This window comes from Dromiciops gliroides, chromosome 4 (genome assembly GCF_019393635.1).
Source record: "Dromiciops gliroides isolate mDroGli1 chromosome 4, mDroGli1.pri, whole genome shotgun sequence".
Classification (NCBI taxonomy): domain Eukaryota; kingdom Metazoa; phylum Chordata; class Mammalia; order Microbiotheria; family Microbiotheriidae; genus Dromiciops; species Dromiciops gliroides.
In genome coordinates, this window is record NC_057864.1 from 341,980,524 (window position 1) to 342,007,419 (window position 26,896).

General features: G+C 36.0%; 1 protein-coding gene across 1 annotated transcript in view; it reads right to left on the bottom strand.

Annotated features, from left to right (window-relative positions):
• REV3L (REV3 like, DNA directed polymerase zeta catalytic subunit) overlaps positions 1 to 26,896 on the bottom strand; it is a 259,154-nt gene that overhangs the window by 80,284 nt on the left and 151,974 nt on the right. Inside the window, 4 exon segments of the mRNA XM_044003468.1 lie at positions 9,752 to 9,863; positions 11,671 to 11,863; positions 20,067 to 20,192; positions 21,891 to 21,973. Of these exon segments, the coding sequence (XP_043859403.1) occupies positions 9,752 to 9,863; positions 11,671 to 11,863; positions 20,067 to 20,192; positions 21,891 to 21,973 (514 nt within the window).

Here is a 26,896-nt window from a genome sequence, read left to right on the forward strand (position 1 = left end):
TGCTTCAGACTGGGTTGGAAGCTAGAACTGAGACATCATTCTGCTCCTGGGGTTAGTCACATGGCTGCAACTTGCTTTTGAACTTGGTCCTTGCTAAAAACACAGCCAAGCACTCATGACCACTCCTCACTCTGGGATTCTACCCTGAGGTACAAGTCCCCTTCTATGTCAGCCCTGGATCTGTGATCTGGACTGGATAGTGAGCAACAAAGCTGCCAGTTTGCATCTATTTCTGTACCTTGCACAAGTTTAGGCCCCTCTTTGCTAAATTTGGGACTTCTTCTTACCCTGGGTCACAGCCTCTCCCTGTGCTGGAATGATCCGCATGGCCATTCCTGGCTAGACCCCATCCCCAGTGTCCGCAGACCTCTTTGTGTCTCTCCCTTTGCTGAACTTGGCTGGAAAAATGACTCACTGTGATTTTTTTCTTGAATTTCCAGATCAGGACTCGGTCTGATGCATTTTCTAGATCTGTTTGGAGAAGTTGTGGGGTAGAGCTCGGCTGTACTTCTTCCTGCTACTCCGCCATCTTGGCTCCGCCTCCAAGAAAATATAATTTTCAATGTCATCTAGCTTGATAATCAACTTTTTGGTAGCACAGAACAGTGGAAAGATTGATGGAGGACTTATGGCCAAGATGGCTGTCTAAATGGAGGCAGAGTGCCCAGTTTCCATCAAAACCTGAAATTTCCACCAGACCAAATGATTAAAAAAAATAATAATAATAATCCAATGAGAAACCACATTAAGTGACTTCACTCCAGAACTGCACAAAGTCAGCCACCAGTCCCAGAGCATTAGGACAGAAGGCCACCAGCAAAGCCAATGCCAGTAGGCAAATATCCCTGTAGCCTTCCACCAAGAACAGAGACATGTATAGTGCCAGACTTTCTGGTTGGAGGCAGAAAGAGCAAAAGGTTCCTGTATGAAAATCCCAAAGATGTCAGAAAACACTACAGCAAGGAGCCTAGAAGCCAGAGGAAGCAGCAGGGACCAGTGTTTAGATTGGAAAAGTCCAGGTACACAGGGTCTCCTATGATACCAACACTGTCCTAGAAGCCATAAACAGCCCTAAAGATCCAGGGCTCTATACTTCCAAGTTCCAGGGAGGTCCTAACCATGTGAAGTGAGGTCAGTCCTAGAACCCAAGTGACTCACAGTAAGAGAAAGTACCCCAGGCAAAAAAGTACAACAGGGGGTAGAGCCTGACCATAAAACAATACAGCTGTTATAATCTGAATATATATGATACCTGATAAATAATCTGGAACAGAGGTAAAGGGAGAGAATTTAAGAATCACTGGACTCCTTGAAAACCATGACCAAAAAAAAAAAAAAAGAGCTTACACACTACATTTCAAGAAAAAATAGTAACGTATAAGTGAAAATAGAAAGAATACATTGACCACCTCCTGTAAAAAACCCTAAAAGGAAATCCATCATGAATGTCAGAGCCAAGATCCAGAAGTTCCCACGTCAAAGAAAAAAATATTGCAAATGTTTAGAAAGAAGCAGTTCAAATGTCAAAGCTTACAGTTGGGACTGTACAAAAAATGCAGTAGCTTCTACTTTAAATGAAATAAATTTGGAATACAATATTCCAGAAGACAAAAGATATAGGGTTACAATCAAGAATAATACTCTGCAAAGCTGAGTACAATCCCACAGAGAAACAAATGTACTTTTAATAGAACAGAAGATTTTCAAACATTTCTGATGAAAAGATAAGTCAAGTAAGAACTCTGAGGGGGAAAACCCAACAAATCAAGTGAAATTTAGAAAAGTAAATTTATTAGAGCAACTGGAAAGGAGCTATATGATAACACTAAAACAGGGAGAAAAAAGAAACAAGTGTACCATCAGGGCTTTAATATGTCAAGATTATTGAGAGAGTTAAATAAGAAAAACAGAGGACCTGGGAAGGAATGGCTTGGTTCTTTTCTGAGAGTTTAAAGAGAGGAAAGAGACAACATGACTACTGTGGAAATCTGTTTAATGTGATTGTACATATATAACCTATATCATACTGGCTGCTGTCTTGTTGGAGGGGGGAAGGAAAGGAGAGAGGGAGAAAAAAAATTTGGAACTCAGAATCTCATAAAAACAAATGTTGAAAACTATCTTTATGTGTAACTGGAAAAAATAATATTAAGATTTTTTAAAAGGGGGAAAGAGAATGTAAGATAAAAGGAATATATTAATGTAGAAAGAAAGAAAAGGTGGAACTTGCCATTTCCTCATAATTGGGGTTCATGAGAAGAAGGGTATACAATCATGGAGGAAACAGTATGTGGGGGAACAGGCATCAGATATCACTCAACTGAAATGGACAAAGGAGGGTTGAACACACACATTTCATAGAGAAACACACCAAAAGCAACAGAGAAACATTCTGGAATGGAGGTGGGGAGGAGGGACAAGGATAGTTTAAAAATAATGATAATACTTGAGAGGAAATAGTTGCAGGCAAAACTTCTTGAGGCATAATTGGGGATGTGCAGAAGAAAAGATGTACTCTCTGAGAGAGTGTATATTAACTGGGGAATAGCTGAACAAATTGTGATATATGAATGCAATGGAATATTACTAAGCCTCAAGAAACAATGACCAAGATGATTGCAGAGAATCTTGGGTAATAGGATCTGATGTTGAATTCTGTGAGCAGATTCAAGAGAACCACTTTATACAAAGCCAACAATTCTGCAAAGAAAAACTTTGAATGACTTAAGAAATTTGATAAATCCGACAAACAACCATGTCTCCAGAATATTGAACATGAAGCATCTTACTAACTTCCTAAAAGACATGTGATGGATTCAAGGGGAAGAGAAATAATTTTTGGACATGGTCAATTTTTTATCATACCATGTCTCCTTATTTTTCAAAGATTTAATGCTTTAGGGGGGAAAAAATGGTAACAATGTCCCTTTCACTTCATTTCAGAAACGACCATATTTTCACATGAAGTATGCCTTAAAATTTTAACTAGTCTGAAGGGATGTCAGGTAATGATAGAGAATTAGGTTAAAAATAATAGGAAAGGGGCAGCTAGGTGGCACAGTGGATAGAGCATCAGCCCTGGAGTCAGGAGTACATGAGTTCAAATCTGGCCTCAGACACTTAACACTTACTAGCTGTGTGACCCTGGGCAAGTCACTTAACCCCAATTGCCTCACTAAAAAAAAAATAAATAAATAAAAAATAATAGGAAAGAGAGAAGGTCAGGCACTGTATAGGTGATAAGAGAGGTTGATGAGGGTCACTTGGAAGGCTAAGGAAAAGAGTATCACATTTCTAATTGTGGTGACACAGTTAGAAAGAGAAGACAGTGTTAAGCTTCAGCCAGTTCAGCAGTGCTTCTCTATCTGTAATTCCCTTGGAAATCTTCATACTAGTTCTGACTTAAATTTGAAGAATGCTTATTTTTTAGAGGAAGACTTAAACTATGTTATAAAATAAAAATAATGTAGTTTTTGTTCAATTATAAGCTCAAAAGAAAGCTAAGAAAATAATATTGCCACAAAAGAAGAGATTAGAGAATAGAGTCTACCTAGAATTAGATTTTGTAACACTTTTAATACTCAGATATATTCAGTATAGCAACTTGTTTGTGTGGTAGGTTTTACATGGTTGTTAAGTAACTATTTGATATAACAAGAGATTGTAAGGGAGATCACCAGATGGTGAAATGTCTATTACACAACTTGCATTAATAGGACCTTAAGGAATAACAAAGAAAGACATTGTTGCAGTTGTTTAAACATAATTCTTTTTTAACATCAGTTGTTTAATATCTCCAATCTTAAAAATGATAAAAGTATTTAAGTGTCATCTTGGTTTTATTTCACTCCAATAAGGGGATCTTATCAATTTCAAGAAAATGGGTATGCAGGAATGGTTAAAATAGCAGTTTCAAGAGAAAAAAATTTTTCTTTTGCATAATGAAGCTCTGTATAAAGTTGAGAGAACAAAATTTAGAACCTTTTGGGAATCTGAGATGCTGAGGGCACAGGTGTATTATTCAACAAGCATTTACTGAGCACCTACCATGTGTTGGCAACATGATAGATGAAAAGAGATAAAGACAAAAAACCAAGTCTCTACCCTTGAGGAACTTACTGGTAGGAGAAGACATACATAGACATGAGAAGGCACTAGAAGTATAATTTGAAAGAATCTAAGGAGTATACATATTAAATAGAATCTACTTTAAAAAGGTAGTTTATTGCACTAATTTTCTTTGAAAGAGCATTAGACAGTGAAGTATTACATGTAGAAGTCTAAATACCATCTTGTTCAGTCTTAACTAACAATGAAACTGCCTCTACACCATTCAAGTCTCTCAATGTAGCAAGATTTCACTTGACATGTACTTTGTAAGTTGCTTCAGGCTCTGGACCTACTATGAGACTTCTGACCCTAAAATAATATGGGACCTAGGAACAAAGCATAGGTCAGGTTTAGAGAAAGTACAAGTATGATTAACAAAGTTCACATATTGAGAGAGGGTTTCAAAGTGTCCTAATGGAAATCTACCCTTTTCTCCTATTTATGTTTAGTCCCAGGGGTCTTGGAATACTACATCTGGGACTAAAGCTAAATATAATAACACCAGAGTTAAGCAAGTCATTGCAGTCTTATAGGTGATAGAACAACTAGTCAAACTGTAGCATCTTTCTTTATTTAGTTTCTATGTCTTGTATATCTAAAAATTTAATGAATTAAGTTCTAATCTTTTCAGGAAGAAATATCACATGGAATGAAGCTCTCCTAGTCCCATGGTGGCTCTTCCATTGCCACATCACTTGCTTCCTTGTGTTTGCCATATGTTGCATAAGGATTAAACATGGGAAAATATGCCTTTTTAGCAAGTGTATTTAGAACTGAAAAGTTATTGTAGGATTAACATTTTGATACTTAAACATTTTTCATCTCATTCTACTGTTCATATGGTATTTGTCTGATAATAAGAGCCCAAACCTACTTTTCACAATTTAGAATTGCCATATTTTTTTAATCACTGTAAAATTTGGGTTCTTAGAGAAAACATTTGGGAAAAGTTTTACACCTGCAAAAGACAGACAGAATTCTCAATCCTGGAAGAGATTCCTTCTTTTGGGAAAATGCCTAAACAGGAAGAAAAAAGTGTGCAACTTCTAGTGACATTATTGGGCATATGTTGGTACATATACACATTGGTATTGATTTAAGTTCTTATGTGCCTTTGGCTAGTACTGCTGGCTGACATAGGAGTGTGGGTACTGGAAATCTTTTAGATGCTGCAGAAAGACTGAAAAATTGAAAAGCAGCATGGATACTGTGAAGACTCAATAATACCAATCCTACAGCTACAAAAAAGGTTACTTTCCTTTTATAGAATCAGTGGATAGTAAAAGTTTTGATGTTGTATGTTATTTAAAAATTCATTTTATCATTTTGCAGAAAATACTTCTCTTGGTTTAAAAAAAATGATTTTGGGGCAGCGAGATTTTGGGGCAGCAGTGGATAGAGCACTGGCCCTGGATTCAGGAGGACCTGAGTTCAAATCCGGATTCAGACACTTAACACTTACTAGCTGTGTGAACCTGGGCAAGTCACTTAACCCCAATTGCCCAGCAAAACAAATAAAAACCAAACAAACAACCCCCCCCCAAAACCAAAACCAAAATGATTTTTTTTTAGTCCATATGACTTAGTCTAAGGCTTGCCCTCATGATATTTTTTCTTCTGTGCATAGTCCCACTTAGGTATTTTTTTCCTTTAAATAGGAAACAGGTCAATAACTATAAAGCAACCTAAGTAGTTGTCTAAGGTAACAAAATACTTAAGCTTAAAGCTGATAACTTAAGTAACTTAAGACTCTAAGGAGGTGGGCATTTTCCAGTTTGTCTAAGGTAAACAACTAAATCAAACAAGGGAGAAAAACCTTAAATTAATAAAGAACTGCAGTTTTAATAAAGACTGGAAATGCCCATGGCTAGCAAGACTTACCATCTTGGGGTACACATAGTTATTTTTATAATCTTCATATTTTTCTGTTGATAACCATTAAATTAATAAAATATGAAATATCAGATTATTCAAGTGAGTTAAAAAATATAGATCACACTGTTGGTGAAACCTCTCAATTGGTCCAGTCATTCTGGAAAGCAAGCTGTGTCCAAAAATCTGCGTATCATCTGACCATGAGATACTTCTACTAGGCCTATAATCCAAAGAGATCAAAGAAAGGAAAAGGACTCCCCAAATGTACAAACATATTTATAATAATTCTTTTTGTAATGTCAAAGAAATGGAAAGTGAGAGGGTGCCAATAAATAAGGGAACAGTTGGAAAAATGTTGTTATATGAATGCAATGGAATACTATTGTGCCATTAGAAATGACAAAAGGGATGAATTCAGAGAAAACCTGTATGAAGACTGAAGTGAACAAACTAGGAAAGCAAGTTAAGCAAAAATGACACTGTAAAGCCATAAACTTTTGAAAGACTTAAGAGCTCTCATCAATGCAATGAACAATCATGATTCCAAAGGACTAATGATAATCCATGCTACATACTTCCTAAGAGAAGAATTCAAGATGTAGAATGAAACATACATTTCTGTGCAAGGACAGTGTGGGAATTTGTTTTGCTTGACAATTCATGTTTGTTACAAAAGTTTTGGTTTTCTTTTTAAACTGCGATTGGAGGGAGAGAAAATAAATGCTTGGCAACTGAAAAAATAAAATTAGAAAATATGTATGAAATAGTATTGGCAATAATACTGTATCTGCAATCTAGAAAACTGACCAAATCACACATAGGTTATAGTCTAATAGTTTGTAAACTGGTGGTTTGGAATTCATAAAGCATTACACACTAGAAAAAATTTATAATATGGTGGTTAGATACCCAGCTTAGTCTGTTTAGTTTTTCACAGAAGTCTGGAACAAAAAATTCCAATTTCCTATTAAATCTGCGGGGAAATATATACCGAATCCAAACTGAGAAATCAAGAAGCTAGGGAATACATCTTTTCCTACCCCATGAGACTCAGTTTCTAGCCCCGAGTTCCCTATGCCTGACTCTACTGAAGGATTCTTGTGTTCCCTGTTCTCCAGACATGCAGAGACTTTCTTTTCTTCTCTCACTACAAGGGCAGCAGAACCAGACTTTAAACTCCTTTTACTTCTCCCTGAAAACAAATCCCACTCCTCATTTCTCTCCAGAGCTGAAAAGGCATAGAACTTCTGCCATAAATGACATTTGTCTAAAAAGGATGTTAGTGAGTTGAATGATTTTATTTCTGGACTTCCAGGATTATTTAAATTTGACAGAATTCTATAGTGGTTATGATCAAAACAGAAATTAAAATTACAGAGAGAAAAAATTAAATGTTAGCTAAAATCTTTTCATAGTATTGTTGACTAAACAGTGCACCAAACTGAAACAGAATTCTGAGGAAGGGAGGTTTTGATGCTTAAATTTAGTAGAATTGTTTTTATTCCTTAGAAGTGGCATCTCGAATAATTAAAACATTTCTAGATGGTGTTTAGAATTTTTTCTGTTGTTGCTTCTTTCTGCAAAGCATTCTTTAAGGGTCCTATATACAAGTTTTGCTGCCATTACCTTTTTTCTTTTAGGCCTATTGGGAAGAATTTAATGCCCCTTTCATAAGTGAACAAGTTGGTAGCTGTAAGAGGCAGAAAAAACACCTTTGGCTTAATTAAAACTATTAAACTAAAAACCATGTGCAAAGAAGCATGGTTTTAGAAAAGATGTAAGCAGTTTATTCATCAGAAGGGGCAGAAAATGAACTGTTGGATAAGTAATATGGCTTAAGTCACCTTCCAAAGGATGTAAGGTGCTGCTCCTTTCTTATGTGAATAGTTTTGTGCCTGAAAGGGGCAGGAAGATAATTTTTATGTAGCAGACATTTGAAAAATGCTAGTGCCGAGAAGCACAGAATGTTCAGTGGGCAAGTCTGAGGACTGAGAAATGGCCAAGGACGTAGGGCACTGGGGTCCCTCAACTTGTCTGCATGTTAATTGTTTTGAAAACTTCCAAAGCTAAAACTCACAAAATAATAAATCAAATAGCTATTTGGAGACTGTGAGATGACTTAAGGTGTGTTGGCTTTATAACAGAAATGGGGAGTTGATGAGTTTTTACATAATAAGAGAAAGATGAATCACTGAGGACCAAGAAGACCTGATTTGACCTACTGAAAATAGTGAAAAACCTGGGTGGATGGTGAAGAGCTGGCAAACATGGAAGAACTAGGCAGGAGGAAAAACTTAGCAGGGATGAAAAAGCCAGATCTCACAGAGCTCAAGCAGGAGCCCCAGCAGGAGGGAGCAATGGAAGAAAGCTGAAGTCACACACTCCTTTTTCAGCTATTGCCCTCTAGCACCATCTACAGTCTGAGAGAAGAGAAGCCTTTCAGAGATGCCTATTGCTCTTTGCTGCCCCCTATGGTTTTAGGGAAAAGCAGAAAGGAGAAATTAAAGGCTTTTTGTAGCTGATCTTTCCTTAGATCAACAGGCCAGCAGCTGACTGGATGATGCGGAATTGTGGTTAGTGAAGAGCTGACTGGGCTTGTTTGAAATAGGCAGAGAGAGCCAGCTTAATAAACTTTTTAGTCCCTTGGCTTTTAGGATTGTGAGTTAAAAGAGTTTGAAACTGCATTACCAGTTTGAGAGAGGATCTGGCTAGTAGGAGAGTAAAGACCAGAAGAGAAGGCCACAGAAAAATGGTTCTGTAGTGCAGATGTTCCTAGACAGACCAATGATATCACAACCTGCCCTTCAGTTACAAGTTATCCTGAGGACGTGGGTTTTTCTTACTCAGGTGCCTCCCTGCCATGTTTCTGTATGTAAGTACATACCTATGCTCTTGAATAGATACCAAGTATATTGCCGTGAGAGTGTGACCCAGGTTTATGTGTAGATTGTGATATATTGATTATTCTTGCATTTACAGTGAGTACCTGTGATATATTGCTGATTTGTGATTTTGCCTTAAATAGTTACACTTAAGATTTAATGGTGACAACACTGTGGGGGATGGTTTTGTGTAAATGGAATGTGCACCACTAAGGACTTGAGAAATACAATGGTGAGATGGGGGGAAGGGAGAAAGGTATTCCTCTACAAGTATACTCTGGTGGTGGTTATTCTCTGGAAATACAGATTTGCTAGTGTGAGGAAAGGTTGGGGTGAGTGAGTTAGTCCAGGGAGTGAGTGCAAGGCCTGTAAAAGGGATTTCATTGTGAGGTTTTGTGTCAGGGACATATGACACATACATTACTTGTGGGAAGATAAAGTCAAAAGTTGTTTTTTTTTTTTTTTGTTTGTTTGTTTGTTTTTTGGTTTTTTTTTTGGTGAGGCAATTGGGGTTAAGTGACTTGCCTAGGGTCACACAGCTAGTAAGTGTCAAGTGTCTGAGGCTGGATTTGAACTCAGGTCCTCCTGAATCCAAGGCCAGCGCTTTATCCACTGCACCACCCAGCTGCCCCTTGTTTTTGTTTTTTAAAGATGGCTTATGTACTCTTAACTGCCCTCAAAACAGTGGGTAACAAGTTAAAAGAGAAGCAGGACAGAGTAATAGTTTTAATCTGAGACAAGCACACTGATTGTCTAGGAGATAAGACTTGAAAACAACTATAACATTTTTTTCAGACTAAGACTTTTTTTCCAGTAAGAACGAGACAGAACTATTCAACTGTTTTGAGCAAGAAAAAAAAAAAGAAAACTATATAAAACAATACCTTTTAATTATATTTACTATCTCTTGGAAAAGTGCCTTTTCGTCAGCAGCATAGGTGACTTCTAATCTTGTAATTCCAGAACGAATAAGTAATGGAGCCTGGTTTCTGAAACCTAGCAAACAAAATATTTACTGTATGTCATTCTGCAAGTTCTTTTAGCTTTATTTTCAAATAAAGTTACCAGAAACTCTATAATCGAATTTCTTACTTTTTTAAATTAAAAATAAACATTTTTATTTAAAGTTGTGAGTTCCAAATTCTATCCCTCCTGCCCACCCTTTCTTACCCCATCCCTGAGGCAGTAAGCAAGTAGATATAGGTTATACATGTGTAATGTTATGTAAAACATTACCATATTAGTCATTTTGTATAAGGAAACTTGAATAAAAGAAAAAAATGAAAATAAGTGAAAAACAGCATGCTTCAGTCTGTGTTCAATTAATATCAGTTCTTTCTTTGGAAGTAGATAGTATACTTCATCATTAGTCCTTTGGGATTGTCTTGGATCATTGTATTGCTGAGAATAGTTAAGTCATTCACAGTTCATCAAACAATATTGCTGTCACTGTGCACAATGTTCTCCTGGTTCTGTTCATTTCATTATATTATATTCATTATATTATATTCATTATATGTTCAGGCCTTTCTGAAATTGTCCTGTTTGTTATTTATTGTAGCACAATAATATTCCATCACTATCATATACCACAGCTTATTTAGCTATTCCCCAATCAATGGGCATTCCTTTGATTTCCAATTATATACCACCACAAAAAGAGTTGCTATAAGTATTTTTTTACAAGTAAGTCTTTTTCTCTTTTTGGGGATGTCTAGATATAAACCTAACAGGGGTATTGCTGGACCAAAGGGTATGCACATTTTTATAGCCCTTTGGGCACAGTTCCAAATTGCTCTCCAGAATGGTTGGATCTTTTCACAACTCCACAACAGTGGATCAGTATCCCAGTTTTCCTACATCCTCTCCAACATTCAATATTTTCCTTTTTTGTTATATTTGCTACTCTGAATAATTGAATTTCTAACATAAACATAATCTCTTTAACCAAAATTCTTAATATAGGCAATACATACAAATGCATCTTAAAACTTCCTAATTCAATGAAAATAGAATCCAGTAAATTCTTTATTTTGTTTCTGCTTATTATTCTTTCCTGTAGTCATAATTACTCCTGAAACAGAACATTTTAATAAATATAGTTATACCTATTTTATATATTTTTTTTTCTACTGATCGAATGCAGTGGCTATATAGAATGGTTACCATGTAAAACTGTAAGGAAACAGTTCAGTGTTCTTCAAAATAATTTACAAAGTAGATACAGTGTATTTAGACTTAAAATGCATATTTTCATGAAGAAATGAAAAAGAAAATTATGAATTCCTTATAATAATTTCTTAAAGCAGATTGTATTAGCAGGATAATACAGTACATAAACGCATTGTGTAATATAAAGTAGACAAATGATAGATTAATGGGTATGGAATGTCATTTGCATGCTGTAATTTTCATGTACATGGGGGGAATATAGTGTTCACAATCTAGATTTTTATATGCTATTTTAAAATGATTGGTTATATAGCTATTAGAATATAGCTATTAGAATCTTAGTGGTTTTTTTTGGTGAGGCAATCGGGGTTAAGTGACTTGCCCAGGATCACACAGCTAGTAAGTGTTAAGTGTCTGAGGCAGGATTTGAACTCAGGTCCTCCTGACTCCAGGGCCAGCACTCCATCCACTGCATCACCTAGCTTCCCCTGGCTTATCCTTTTTTAAAGGGTAAGGGCAGATCTTCAGCAGTGAGATCTCCTTTCATGGAGTCCTTCTAGAATTCAGGTATTGCTTGGGCAGTATCTTCACTTATCTATAGTTATACAATAAATGACAGTTAAAAAAATACCTTGGTTGGAGATTGTGCTGTCTTTATCAATTACAATTACACCTGTGAGTTCTGTTTTATCTGTATCTGGTAGTGCTGTATCTGATGAGATAGAGTAGAACAAAGCACATATAGGATCAAATTCAGGATCTGGCTCCAAGTCTCGTCTGGTTCGAGCATGCAATTCCACGCTGATGAGTGTCAGATTTTGGATCTACAAAACAGAAACAAGAAATGTGTCCATCACTGAGTCATGCTAACATGTTGAAAAATGTTGACAATGTTGAAAAAAAAAAGAAACATAAGACTTAAAACCCCCCCAACATGCTATTTTTGCATAATTTTGATTTTTACATATACACATAGATATGTACTTGTATTTGTTAATATACATGTTAACATATAAAAAGTGCTTTGCAAATTTTAAATTGCTATATAAATTCCAGCTATTAAATATATATATGTATATAAATATATATCCATTATTTATCCTCCTTTACCCCCCAAAATACCTCATCCCTTGCAAAAAAGAAAAAGAGGGAAAAAAGCAGTTTAATAAATTAACCAGTATCTGAACTGAGACTGATGGTATATGCAATATTCTATACCCAGAGATCCTTAGCTCTGAAGAGGAGAGAGGTTGGTATACTTTCTCATCTATTCTCTGGGACCAAACTTGGTGATTTTTAATAGTAACTTGACATAAGATTTTTACTGATACCTTTGTTTTCATATTGCTTCTCCCTTCCCCTCCCAGAGAACCATCACTTATAACAAAACTGTTTTTTTTTAAAGAAAAAATTCAGCAAATAAATATATTTAAAAACTTTGACACAATATGCCAAGTTTCCCACCTCTTCAAGGGAGTGGGGGGAGGTAGCTTCTCATCTCTTTTTTGGATGAAAGCATCTTTATAATTTTACAAAATTCACTTTTAATTATTTTATAGTGGTTGTTCTTCCTTTTTACATTGTTTTAGTTATTGTATATAGTTTACTTAAGCTCTCTGCTTAGTTCATTTTGCATTGGTTCACGAAGGTCTGTTCATATTTCTTTGTATTCATCAAATTCATCATTTCTTACAGCATAGTAATATTTCTTTTGTTCATGGATCAGAGTTTATTTAGTCATTCCCCATTGATGATCATCTACTTTGTTTCTAGTTCTTGGCTTCCACAAAAAATGTTGCTATAAAAATTTGTTGTATATGAGGGAGAGGGGGGGTCTTCTTTTTATCAATGAATGAACTTTCTTGAGGTATATACCTAGCAATGAAATCTCAGTCAAAAAGGATGGACATTTTAGGCACTTTATTTGTATAATTTTAAACTACTTTCCAGAAAACTAATAATTCACAGTTTTATCAACAATACATTAGTGCACCTATCTTTTCATAACCTCTCCAAAACTGTTTTTATCTTTTATCTTCTTTGCTAAAGTGCTAGGTGGAGTTGTTTTGATTCATTTTCCTGTTATTCATAATTTGGAGCATTCTTTCATATGGTTGTTAATTGTTTGGACTCTGTTAAGACCTTTTGGTTTAGTTGTTTATATAGATAATATATATAAGTATCAGAAATACTTGATGTAAAGACCTTTTTCCTAGTTGACTACTTTCCTTTCTTATCTTATCCTAGATACATTAATTTAGTCTGTGCAAAATTTTTGATTTCATGTAATAAAAACTATTTTGTCATTTGTAATTGCCCCTTTCCTCCTGTTTGGATGAGAGTTTATTTCTGATTCATCATCACTGGTTATGAGCTGCCTAAAAAAAAAGAGTTTAATGATGTATATGTTTAAAACAAAAGACAAAATTTTGATAAGTGGGGATGTAGCTATCAATAAAGCTAATGTGAACTTAGGCTACACTAATATGTGTGGAATGCCCAGAGTAAGATAGGTAATAATTCATTTTCTCTGCTGGTAGCTCAATTCCTCCCACTTTGGAGAATCACATTTTAATAGGGACATTAAAAGGCTAGATTATGTCCAGAGGAGGGTGACCAGTAAGGGAGAGGAGTCTAGCAGATATATGAGGAATAGCTGAAGGTATGGATATTTAAACTGGAGAAAAGACTAAGCTAAGAGTGGTTAAAGACAGAGGAAAAAGGGATAACATAACTATAACCTTCTTAAGTGAGAAAAAAAGTAGGTGGAAAGGAGCTGCTACATCAGTTCCTAATTCTGGCCACTAGGTGCCACTTAGATGATGTTCTAAGTAATACTGCAGGAAAGAGCCAAAAAGTCTTCTCTGGTTATGTGGACGTATCCAAATTGGGATGATGAAAGTTGATAAAATTAACAATTAGATATGCAAATGAAAAATTCATTTTTAAATAATAAAAGGAAAAGCACAAAATTTCGTGCAAGGGTGTAGCTGGTCAAAGGGAGATAAATTTTGTTAGACTGGTATTCAGTACTTGAACAAATATGCCCTTTAGAGTTAGAATTGCAAGAAAAAAGTTATGATTTCTAAGAACTATTATGAATATATTTGAATTCAGTAGTTTAAATTAGTTAGAAGCTTAAGTTCTAACTGGGGAAGAAAATATATCAAGGGAAACTGGAAGACATTACAAATATAGAATCAAGAAATATGGGTTTTACTTCCAACTCTACTGCTTGCTACCTGCATGATGACTTCGCTAGTTACTGAGCATATCTGTTTTTCATTATATGCTTATGAAAAGGCTGAAATAAGAATGATCGCTTATATGCATATGAAAAAGTTGATTACTGAGATTCCTTTTAGCTCTAAAGTTCTATGATTTTATAAAGTTCAAATCCTGAGTTATAAATGAAAATGAATTTGATGTCATCCTCATAAATTATATATCTTCCATGTTTTTAAAGACTGGGATGATTCTAGGAAAGACGGTAAAAGACAGTGTCTTCAGTTCCTTTCTTGCAGTTTTCTCCTCTGCTCTCAGGTAGGTAGAACCCTCAGTTTTTCTCCAATGATCCTCATATAAAAACCTGCTATAAGACTTATCATTTGCACTAAGGTAGAAATGGCTAATAATAGTAATGCATTAACTCTCCTAGGGATATCTGCATTTCATCAGGGATTAGAGCCGTGTGCATTAGCTCAATGGGACAAAACTCTAACCAGTAAAATTTCTGGCATTAGCCAATAGGTATAAAGTAATGGGGATTTTTCTAGTGAGGTCATTTGTCCAGCCCATCTATACGTAAAACTTTTATGTTTTAAGTATAAGATTGTTAATGAGACCCCCAATTAAATGACTACACACATATTAACAATTTACTGTTGCTATTTGTTTGACCTGTCTATGGCTACTGATCCACTGACAGTAGAATATCTGATTTGAGTGTCTACTATTAACAGCCACCAATCTGAGAAGATCCCCTCAGGTGTTTTAACCCTAGTTCCTACAATATCCAATAGCACAAATTTGAAAGATAGTTGGCTGGATTCAATGTGCATTAAAATAGTGATATTAATCCACAATAAAGAGATTGACTTGGTGATCCTGAATGAATAAAAAAGCATTTATTAAGTACTTACTATGTGTAAAGCAGTGTACTATGTTCTGGGAATACAAACAGAAAAACAAGACAGTTCCTGCTCTTAGGAACTCGCATTGTAATTGGGGAAGACAATACTCATAGGAAACTTCAGCAGCAAGTCAAATGAAAAGGCCTAGTGGTAAGGTACAACAGCAAAACAGGTGGAAAGCATTATTCTTTGATATCATTTCCCTGAACAATACCTATATATTTCTGATACTGAACAATTTGACAACGTCAAGAACTTTGGTGGTGACAATCTATGAAGTCTGAGGAGGCAAGGGCTCTAGCACCTGCAAAGGCAAAGGTTGTTGTCTGTACAAAGGCTATGGCAGGGGACAGCTAGGTGGCGCAGTGGATAAAGCACTGGCCCTGGATTCAGGAGGACCTGAGTTCCAATCTGACCTCAGACACTTGACACTTACTAGCTATGTGACTCTGGGCCAGTCACATAACCCTCATTGCCCCGTCAAAAAAAACCACACATACAAACAAACAATCCCTCCCCCCCCCCAAAAGAAAACACAAACAAACACCAATGGCTATGGCAGCTGGACTCATAGCACCAGGATTGGTGGTCTGGGGGTACTCCTATTCCTGAAATTTTACTGGTTAGAGCTTTGTCCCATTAGCTCAAGGCTCTAATCCCTTATGAAATGCAGATATGCCTGGGAGAATTAATACATTCCTGGGGATATTGGGCTTACCTACTCATTGATGGCAATTCCTCAGTTTCTGGTCTTTGTGATATTAGGGACACAGGGTCCCCTGTATTTGAAAATTGCAAGGGACAGTCTGAAAAAAAGATCTCACTAGCACTAGGCTCCAACTTTGGAAAAAGACATAACAATGGTAATGTAGAAATGCCCAGAATAGTTTTTGAAAAAGGTTATTTAGCTTTTAACATATTTTGGTCATTTTAAACTGAATTTTAGTAGTGAAGGACTGGTATTTATACAATCAACTATGACAACAGAATCATTCCATTTGGACTCTTAACATCTCAGGCCCCACCTTGTTAAATTAGGTACATAAGAAAATGAAGTCAGTAAGAACAGCTGAACCAGACCTTAAAAACCAGATATGACACTACAAATTAGTTTCAATGATGGAATCCTGCTTCTAAGACTTTTCCCTTTTAAATATGTATTTATTATAATAGTAAGAATATCAATTAATCTATGACTTCACTGACATGAATATTACCTCCAAAGATATGGACTGAAACTCATCTGTACAGTCTAGTCCCTATCCCTCCACAAATTCTCCCTATGTGAATACTGGTTGGGTTTGAGGTTTTTCTTTAGTTCATTTGACATTCTATGGATACCAGTACTGGGATAATATCCTTTGTTCTTCCTAGATAACTAGTCCATCTCCTTTTCTGATCATATATATGCTCTGGATGATAAAGATAACACATCTTGAATTCACTATTATTCTATTGCTGCTAATATGTTATAGCCTACTCCTATGATACATATCTCAATTGCCTTTTGGGTTGCCTTCAATGTTGATTCTTTGGAGAGTGCTGTATTTAGGATTTGCAGCCATTTCAAATTACTGCCTGAATATTGGTATTTTAAAAATTAGTTTTAGTTTCAAGAATAAATTTGGATCACTGAAAGTGTAATTTCTTAAATGCAATCCTCATTCTCTATTTATTTAGTCCCAGTCCAATATGAGTATGTTGATAGATCGCTCATTCAGGTGCATGTCAATAGTCAGAACAGTAGGTACTCTTCATTCATTTGTTTTTTTTTTCCTGTGTGGCTGGTTAGGCAAAACTCTTTTTGAGTGGCCATGGATTTTGTCAAGGATGTGCTTCAGTACTCTGAAGCCTGATGGAACGAGCACAACATCATCCCCAAAGAGGAATGTCTGAAGGACTTTATCATCTACAGAAAATTCTCCATTTGAACTGTGCACAGGATACAATGAATGACCATGGCTAATAACTTTAGTTTGCACAGACCTCCATATCTTTTGATTTGTATGATATGGATAGTCAGGAAATCAATGAGCAAAATTATCTCTATGATTGTATTTAACAAGGAATCTCATGTGATCTTAATGTATACAAAAGGCATGCCTTGTCAGAGGACAGCCTTTAAGAATGCATTTTGCTCTAGCAAGTTTTGCCTTAAAATGAACAATAAATAATAAACATAGTGGAATCTAGTATGCTCTCTGTGTTTTATTCAATTGACAATGAAGACATGGCCTGCTCTAGAACATCATTTGTGAAAATCTGCCTCTTCTATTCTCTTATTTTCATTGAGAATACCCTGGATACAAATATACAGAGCATTCTCATAAGAATTTTATAAATAGGGTCAGCTAGGTGGCACAGTGGATAAAGCACTAGCCCGGGATTCAGGAGGACCTGAGTTCAAATCTGACCTCAGACACTCGATACTTACTAGCTGTGTGACCCTGGGCAAGTCATTAAACCCTCACTGCCCCGCAAAAAAAAAAAAAAAAAAGAATTTTATAAATGAGAAATAAAACATAGTGATTGGTGGGTAATGATGTCCTCTTCTGACAACACTTTATTTAAAAAGTATCGGCCTATTTTTCAGGTATCTTGAAAATGTATTCCTCTTCTATCCCCAATAGTTTCAAAATTTTATTGCCTTCAGCATAGATTTCTTCTGGGTCTCCTTGTTTTGGCTCAGCTATTCTTCTTGACTTCATTTTCTTGAGTGACAACTCCATTTCCTCACATAGCACTTAGTCATTATAGACTAAAGTACTGAGAGTCTACATTGTACTAGATCATGAAATTGAATTACTACTAAAACACTAGCAGATTTATTCTAATTTTTTTGTTTTCTGTTCTCCCAATTTATTTTCTAAATGCACTTAGTATGATCTAGTTAGCTGGGTCTCACCTCAAATTTTATGTAGATTTGCTTTCCATTATGCCTTTGTGGGGCCCAATTTTTAAATGGGGAATGTTAGCTAAGCGGCTTGCCACAATATTGGGGCAAGGAAGGAGACTGGCAGCCTCCCTCAAAACAGAACAGGATTTATTTTAACAAGAACGAACTTAAAAAAACCCACCACAAACAGGATCGGTAGGATCAAGGGAAAGGAAATAAAATGGGGAAAGGGAAATTATACAACCTGAAAAATACCACTGCCCAGGAATCAGCTGAGAATACACAGCAGAGCTCCTGTCACCTTCTAGCTTCCAGCTAGAATGCTGGGAAAAAAAAAAAAAACAACTTCCTTCCTCCCCACACACTTCACACAGCCCCCAGCCAATTGGATGGCCGCTCTGACAGTCACGTGACTTCCCTTGCTAGGCTTCCAATCATTATAATTTTGCCAGGCACATGTAGGCATCACGGAGTGGTGATGATGTGAGGTGCCAGTGCCATGGCAACGGCTACAACCAGTGGGTGGAGCACCGTGTGGTTTTCGGAGCCCCAGGCCAGTGCTCACCAAGGCATAAAAACCTCAAATAACAATTAATTCTTTACACCTTGCTGTTTTATATAGCTGTATTATTAATAATTATTCATCATCTCCCTCCATAATATTTTGCAAATGACTTTATGCTCTAAACCAGTGTTTTCCTTGGTTATCATGTTTTTTTTTGTTTGGCAAGTAGATTAAAGTGTTTATAAGGGTAAGGTGGTTTCTACATTTTTTTTGCTTCTTTGTTGTGGTGCTTATTTTATATTAGCTAAACTAAATGGTCAATGGAACCACTGTTTTTTCCTCTATTTCTTTCCAGTATCGTTTTCACTTTATACTTTCTTCAACTTGATTTTTATCTTAATTCTAATAAGTCTATGACCTGAACCATGAATTTAGCTGACGTGTCAAGTGTCTGAGGCCGGATTTGAACTCAGGAACTCCAGAATCCAGGGCTGGTGCTTTATCCACTGCGCCACCTAGCTGCCCCCCAACTCTTTTCTTAAAGAAAGGGGTGTTCATGACATATAGAGAGGGAAGTTTTTGAATAGTCTACAATCTTCCAACTCCTTTGCTTCCTAATTCTGATCTACATTTTTTACCATCCTTTAATATATTCACCTTTACAATGAATTCACTAGTTTGGCAACTCTTGTTTGTCACAGAAATTTTGTACCACTTCGTCTTCTGAAAAAGGTACTGGTAAATAAACTATGATTGTCATCATGGTGGCCTTTTTGCTTATGCTCATCATGAACACTGAAAGATGAGATAACAAAATAACCAGTGAATTGTCTTGTTGCTTTTGGCCACATGATGAAACCAATTTCAGAGAAGCTATGAACCACCCTTCTATTTATTGCAATTTCCTTAATGTCTCTTGGCTTCAATCACAATGAGAATGTAATACTGAAATGGCTCAGTTTGTCTGGTAATATATTGACTTGTTGGTCACAAAGATTTCACATTTAAAGCACCATTAGTTTAATGTTTATAATAGATAATCTAAAACTCTATGATTCTTAGTTCCTTCTGCCCCCTTTTCCATCCTTTTGCTACCAACACTACAGAAGTAGAAAGGGGCAACAGTCATTTTATATTTTCCTTTATTTTATCATTTGTCATGAGCAAAGAATTCATCACATTCTGATGATCACACCAATATAAGGGTAATGAGCCTATCTGTATTTAGCCAGGTTGGTCCTTGGAAAGTAGACACAATCACTGGAACCATAACTGAAACCTTTTCAGATTATTGGTCCTGACAGAGCCTGTGATTCACTGGAATTGCCTTTAAGGATCCAGGATTACCTCTATGCCATTATAGGCACCAAAATAGGGTTTTTTTTCTGGAGGAAGAGTTAAGAGGAAGGGCTAGATAGTTTTATATTATTATACCTTTGCTAGAAAAACTGCTCTAAAAATATATGCTATCTTAATATTAGAAAAAAAATTACCTCATGTAAGGCTTTTGCCTCTTGTAGGTTTTGCACGCTGACTTTGAAACCATAAGTATTGTTTAAAGACGGTCCTTCAATCTGGGATGTTTCTTTCTTTGGGGTGTTTACAGCTGTAAACTGATTCTATCGAAAGAAGCACACATAGCCAGAAAAAAAAATAGAGGAAGTTATTTTTAAAAGTTACCATTATTATGTTTACATATTTAATGATATTAATGAAGTCATCCACTTTAGTCATCTTTCCAGGAAGAATTCATTTTGGTTTTCACATTGTACTGTCAGATACCAAATTTGGGCATGTTCAAAAATATTTGATATCATCTATGAGTAAAACATGTGTTGATATACTAGAACACAACCCCAAGACAATGAAAATTAAGATTCTCATTTGAGTTTGACATTTACACATCATGAACATTCATCTTGGCCTTTCTGAGAAGCATGACAATCAGAATCAATAATTTTGCATCCATTTCTTTTGGTCAAAATAGTTAAGATTAAATGATGTTTTTTACTCCATCACAGAACGTTACCTAAAAAGATTATTTAACCAAAGCATTAAAAAAAATCTTTAGGGGCACCTATGTGGTGCAGTGGATAGAGCATTGGCCCTGGATTCAGGAGGACATGAGTTCAAATCGGGCATCAGACACTTAACACTTACTAGCTGTGTGACCCTGGGCAAGTCACTTAACCCTAACTGCCTCACCAAAACAAAACAAACAAATAAAAATCTTTAGAAATCTTTTAAAAAATTAGGATTCTTAGGGCAGCTAGGTGGTGCAATGGATAGAGCACCAGCCTTATAGTCAGGAGGACTTGAACTTAAATCTGGCCTCAGACACTTGACATCTTACTAGCCGTGTGACCCTGGGCAAGTCACTTAACTCTGACTGCCTCACCCAAAATAAATCAATAAATAAAGGTTACGATTCTTCATTTTCTTTAAAAATGAATTCTTCAGTAAGCCTCTAAGCCTTCTAAGGTGTTTTTATGTGTGTGTATTTGTGCGTACACATTCATTTTTATATACATAGCTCAAATTTATTTCTAGAATGCAGAGTTTATATATATATATATATATATATATATATCTGAGGTATATAACTCAGGAATGGCAACTTTAGTCATCATATGTCATTTTAGCAAATCAGAGAAGCAAAATGCTTCAAAAATTCAAAAGCCAGATAAAATAGAATCTGTTGTGTTATGAGAAGTGGAGTATGGGTAGATAAGTCATTTTTGCAGTGATCATTTATATTCCAGATGATGTCTAATATTTACTTTCTTCACATATCTACATACTTCACCTTAGCATTAAGTACCAACATACGTTTGGTACTTGTAGGTAAATACTCATGAATTGTGCAGAATAATGGTAAATCAATGCTTCTCTTCTATATTATAAAATACATTTAACTGAAAAATATGTAATTGCATATTTTGAGAAAAAAATGAACACAGTCAAGAAAAGGACATTTTCTCTTTTGAGATAAAAAAGCACTTATGTGAACTCTGATGTCATGGATTACTATAATTCTTCCAGAACCTAATCTATTTGTATTCTTATAATGTACAATTTGGCTAGCAATTCACTTTCATTGTAATACTTGTATTTACATATAAGAATCTTTTAGATCCCAACAACAAAAAACTCAAAAAAGCAATTTTTTGTTGTTAAAATAAGATGAAATGATATAAAATATAAATACAAATAAAAATGTTTCTAATGAGACATAGAGATGTATACAGCAAACTTAACAGAATCTAATAAAGGAATGGCTCCTCCACTTGTCTCTGAGTATATTTTGACATAGTTACCTTAGCTTGTGTTGTTAAGAGAACTCTTCTAAGAGAATCAGGACTACTTTCTTTCCTGTGAGTCAGTTTCTGTGTTTTTAGTTCTGTAGAAAGAAATTTAATATTTAGAATGTGGGCCAAAATAGTTGTTTTCCACTCCAGTCCTTTACTGAGAAGACTGATCTGACCTGAGCTCCTTCAAACCTCTTCTCTACAGCTCAAAATGTATTGTTCAACTCCACCCTTTCTATTTCTTCAAGTCGTGAGGAACAGGTGTTCCTCCATCTGGTTAACTTCTGTCCCAAACAATAACATGATGTATACTGAATTCACTGGAAGGGGGTGGATGGTGATGGGGATTCAGGGTCCTGCCAAAGATCTAAAGGTCCTGTTAATAAGTTCTTTCTATTGTATCTGGCTATAATCAAGTTCAGGGAAATCAGGGATATTAATAATGAATCATCAAACTGACATTTATTTAGAACTATGGGGCTAATAATTCTATGAGTTCCTTAACTTTTCTTTATTTCAGCTACCCTGGTGGGGTGGTCAAATCTTAGACCTCATATGACATCACTCAAAATTGCTCTGCTTCCAAGATCTTGAATTCTGAGTTTTTTCTGATCACAATCATCTATATAATCTACTTTTCCTATAATCTTACTTCTCTTGAACCTTTCTTTGCCCTAATTATGCTTTCTGATCTTATGACTCTTCCTTGTTCTCTCAGTACACCACCCCTCTTCTGGCTTTACTCTTTTAACAGCCTTGATTTTCTAGCAAGTCAATTCCATAATCTACTATCTTTTACCTTCTTTTTGACCTTCTGCTATTTTGCCTTTTCTCCAACCATGAATAACACATATCCTTTCAATTCCTACTGTCATTTCTGAGCTCTGCTGAAGACATGAAATCATGACAAATTTATGCCAACCAAATTCAAGCAGATGCTCCCTGTTTTGCAGCAATCCTTTTATTGATCTTTTTATTGGCTTCCTATCACATACTCCACAGAATCTTTTTCAAATAACTTTCTTTTTCCTCAGCCTTCTATCTCTACCCTTCCTCTTCTCCTTCAGGAGATGGCTTTAAGTCTTATTTGGCTGAGATTAGGGCCATGTAATGCTGAATTATCTCATCCTCCTCTATCCACCTCAAAAACTATGGATGTTGTTAGTTATCCTTTCCTCCTTCCCTTCAGTTTTAGAGGATGTGACTTGCTTCCTTTCTAGTACCATACTCTACCTATCCCATCTCCTACCACTTCTTTAAGTTCTTGCTTCAACCACTTGAACTCTCAGTTCTCTTTAATCTCTTACCATCTAGTAGCTTCTCCCTCTTGTCTACAAATATCTTCTAGTGTGTTCTTTATCCTTAAAAACAAACCCTCCAACCAAAAAGTTCTCTTATCCTTGCTATCCTCTCAAGTTAGATTCCCCTAACTCTCCCATAGCCTTCACTATGAGACTTTGAAAAGAGTCATTACTTTCATCTATTCACCACTTACTTCCTTAACCCTTTACATTAGAGCTTCTGTTTCCATTGCTCCAGCGAAACTGCTCTTTTCAAAGACATCCATGTCGAGTGTAGTTCTGAGCCTCCTTGACCTCTTTGCAGTATATGACAATGTTGATTACTTTGTAATTTCACTGCCAGTGCTCTCTTCTAGTACTCCTACTTCCTGTATGACCTGTCCTTATTGGCTTCCTTTAGTTGGCTGTTCTTTTCTTCAATGTCCTTGGCCCTCTTCTTTCTCTCTAAGATCTCACTCATTGCTTCAATTATCACTCCTATTGAAATGTTTCTTAAATCTCTCTATATCTAGAACTATTTTCCTGAGCTCCAGTCCTGAATTTACAAACGCACATGGACCATCTTCTCTTGGACGTCTTAGGGAAACACTAAACTCAACATGTCCAAAACAAAAACTCATCACATTTCTGTAGGAAAAAACAAAACAAAAACAAAATATAGCCTGCCCAACTTTCCTATTTTTGTTTATGGGTCTACTATTTTCCAGTCATATAAACTTTAAACTTTGAGGTTGCCTTTTATTCTTTTTTCTCCCTTTATCGAACCATGGACCAAGACTATGGGTTCTATTTCCACAGTGTTTCTTAGATCCATTCCATTTCTCCAGTTGCTTACTACACTAGTTAAGGTCCTCATTAACTCTCTGCTAAACTTTGAAGAGTTCGTTGAGTGATTTCTTTACTTCTAGTGTCTTCTTTCCAATCCATACTTTATTGCTCAAAGCAGTGTTCCTAATGAACAGATCTGACCATATCACTCCTCTTCATTCTCCTGCTGGCTGTGCTTCTACCTTTGGGGTTTGCTAACCTGACTCAGTTGCTTTCCCACCCTGAAACTCCACTCAACACCCTGGGGCCTTCTCAGTCTGGTACTTCCCTCTGTCATGCTGGTCCCCTTCTCCCAAAGATGAGTTCCTTCTGAAGCCTACATTCTGGGACAGACCCAAGCCAGTCATGCTTCATTCCCCTCCTGGCTGCACTTTGGACTCTAAACTTCACCAACATGCCCTTCTGTGGTTACTTTTCCTCCAGACACTCCTTTCAGCCTTCTTTTATCAGATATTCTAAAGAGTCTTTCTCGGTTAAAATGCAAGTTCCTTGAGGGCAGGAACTGTCCTTTTTGCTTGTATTTGTATTCTCAAAGCTTAAAGGCATCTAGGTGGCATAGTAGAAAGGGTGCTAGACTGGTTTCAGGAAGACCAGAATTCAAATCTGGACTCACTCACTAGCTGTTTGACCCCCAGGCAAGTCACTTAAGTTCCTCAACTGTAAAATGGAGATAATAACAACACCTACCTCACAGGGTTGTTATCAGGATTAAAAGAGAAAATATTTATAAAGCACTTTAGCAGAGTAGCTGGCACACAGTAATAAGCATTATATAAATGCTTATTCCTTTCTCCCTCCTCCCCTAGCTTTAATACATAGTAAGCACTTGTTATTGTTGAGCTCTTTTAGTCATGTCTGTGTCTTTATGACCCCATTTGGGGTTTTACTGGCAAAGATACTGGGGGTGGTTTGCCATTTCCTTCTCCAGCTCACTTTACAGGTGAGGAAACTGAGGCCAACAGAGTTAAGTGACTTGTCCAGGGTCACACAGCTAGTAAGTGTCTAAGACCAGATTTGACCTCAGGAAGGTAAGTTTTCCTGACTCCAGGCCTGGCACTCTATCCACTGTGCCATTAGCTGCCTCAGTAAGCATTTAATCAATGTTTATTGCCTGACCGCATGCATAAAAACCTTCAGTGACTCGCCATTACCAAGTGAATCAAATATAAAGTCCTTAGCCTGATCTTTAAGGCCTCCTAAAATCTGTCTCTATCTTTCCATTCTTATTTTAGATCCCTTTCACATACTCTATGTTCTGGCCAAACTGGACCACTCACTTTTGGCACTTCTGTGCACAAGAATTGCTTCCAACTCTCATATATGGAATGAATTTTGCCCCATTCTCAATTTCTAGACCTTCTGAAATCCTTTCCTTCAAGGCTTTTAGGAAGCACGAAGCCTTCCCCAATTATATCAGCTAGAAGTAATCCTTAAATCTTTCATGCCACAATGACCTCTCTTATACAGTTATAAAATATCTTATTAGTTATTTGTCTATTTTTTATTTATCATATTATAAGCTTCCAGAGGGGAAGGACTATGATCTTTTCATACTTCTCTCTCTGGAATCTAGTAGTATAATACCTTGCATAGTAGGCATTTAATAATGTTAGGCTCAAAGAATAACTGAGTTGGAATTATTGACTCCAAGGTTATTTATTATTAATTATTGACACACATAGTTGGAATATTCTCCATAATGCAGTGGAAAGAGTACTTGATTTGCTATCAGAAGAACAGGGTTTGAATTCTGGATTTGTTACTTATTACCTGTATGACCTTGAGTAAATAACCTAACTTATGTGGGTCTCAGTTTCTCCATCTAGAAAATGAGGGGGTTGGATGATAAGATCTTGAAGATTTCTTTTAATTCTAAATCCTATGATTCTGTAAATAGTTATCTAGTCTCCAGTTGAACACTTCCCAAAACAGAACTCACTACCTAATAAAGCGATCCATTTTATTCTTGTCCAGTTTAAATTTTAGAAAGGAATTCTTGATATCAAATGAAAATATGGCTTTTTATAACTTGTACTCATTGGTACTACTTTTTGACCTCGAGAGTAATTTTAAAAAACAACAAAACAACACAACAATTCTATTTCCACATGTCACCCCTTCATTTACTAGAAGACAGCTATCATATCTCCCTTATGTTGCCTCTTCTTTGGTTAAATTTAAACAATTCCTTCAACCCATCTTTTATCACATGATCCTCCTATGGTATGGTTTCAAGTTCCCTCACCATCTTGACATCCCCATCTGGACATATTCTATCTTGACAATATTCTTCCTAAAATGGACTATTAATTCTGAATGTTGGCTTGAATCCATGCCCAAACCATTTGGTGACTTGGGACCTGAATATAATGACACTGAACCAGTTAATAATATTAGGCAATACACTTCCATATACTTTTTGTTTTGTTCCCTACAAAGGGAAATGCTTTCTCCTGACATTTCTGACTATTAAAATCTTTGCCGTCCTTCAAGACTCAGTTAAAATGCCAAATCTTCCATGAAGATTGGACTGTGCCTCCAGATAAGTGCCTGTTTTGTGTCCTCTGTTAATTTTGTTCATCTGGGGGTGGGTTTTCTATTTTCTTATTTGTATCTCTGAGTTTAACACAGTGCCTTCCACATGGTTACTTAATGGATTCATTAAAAGTCCCTGGTCCTCCTCCTCCACAAAATTATCTCTCATCTGAATGAATGCACTAAGGTCTTAATAAATATTGTATAAGTCACTGAACAGTAACAAAAACATAAATCATAAAAAATAACTATAATTCAGTTGATTAAGTTCTATGAAAAGATATTTTTGATTCTCATCAGATAATATACAATATTATATTCTTAGCCACAGCAAGAAATATTGGGGCATAT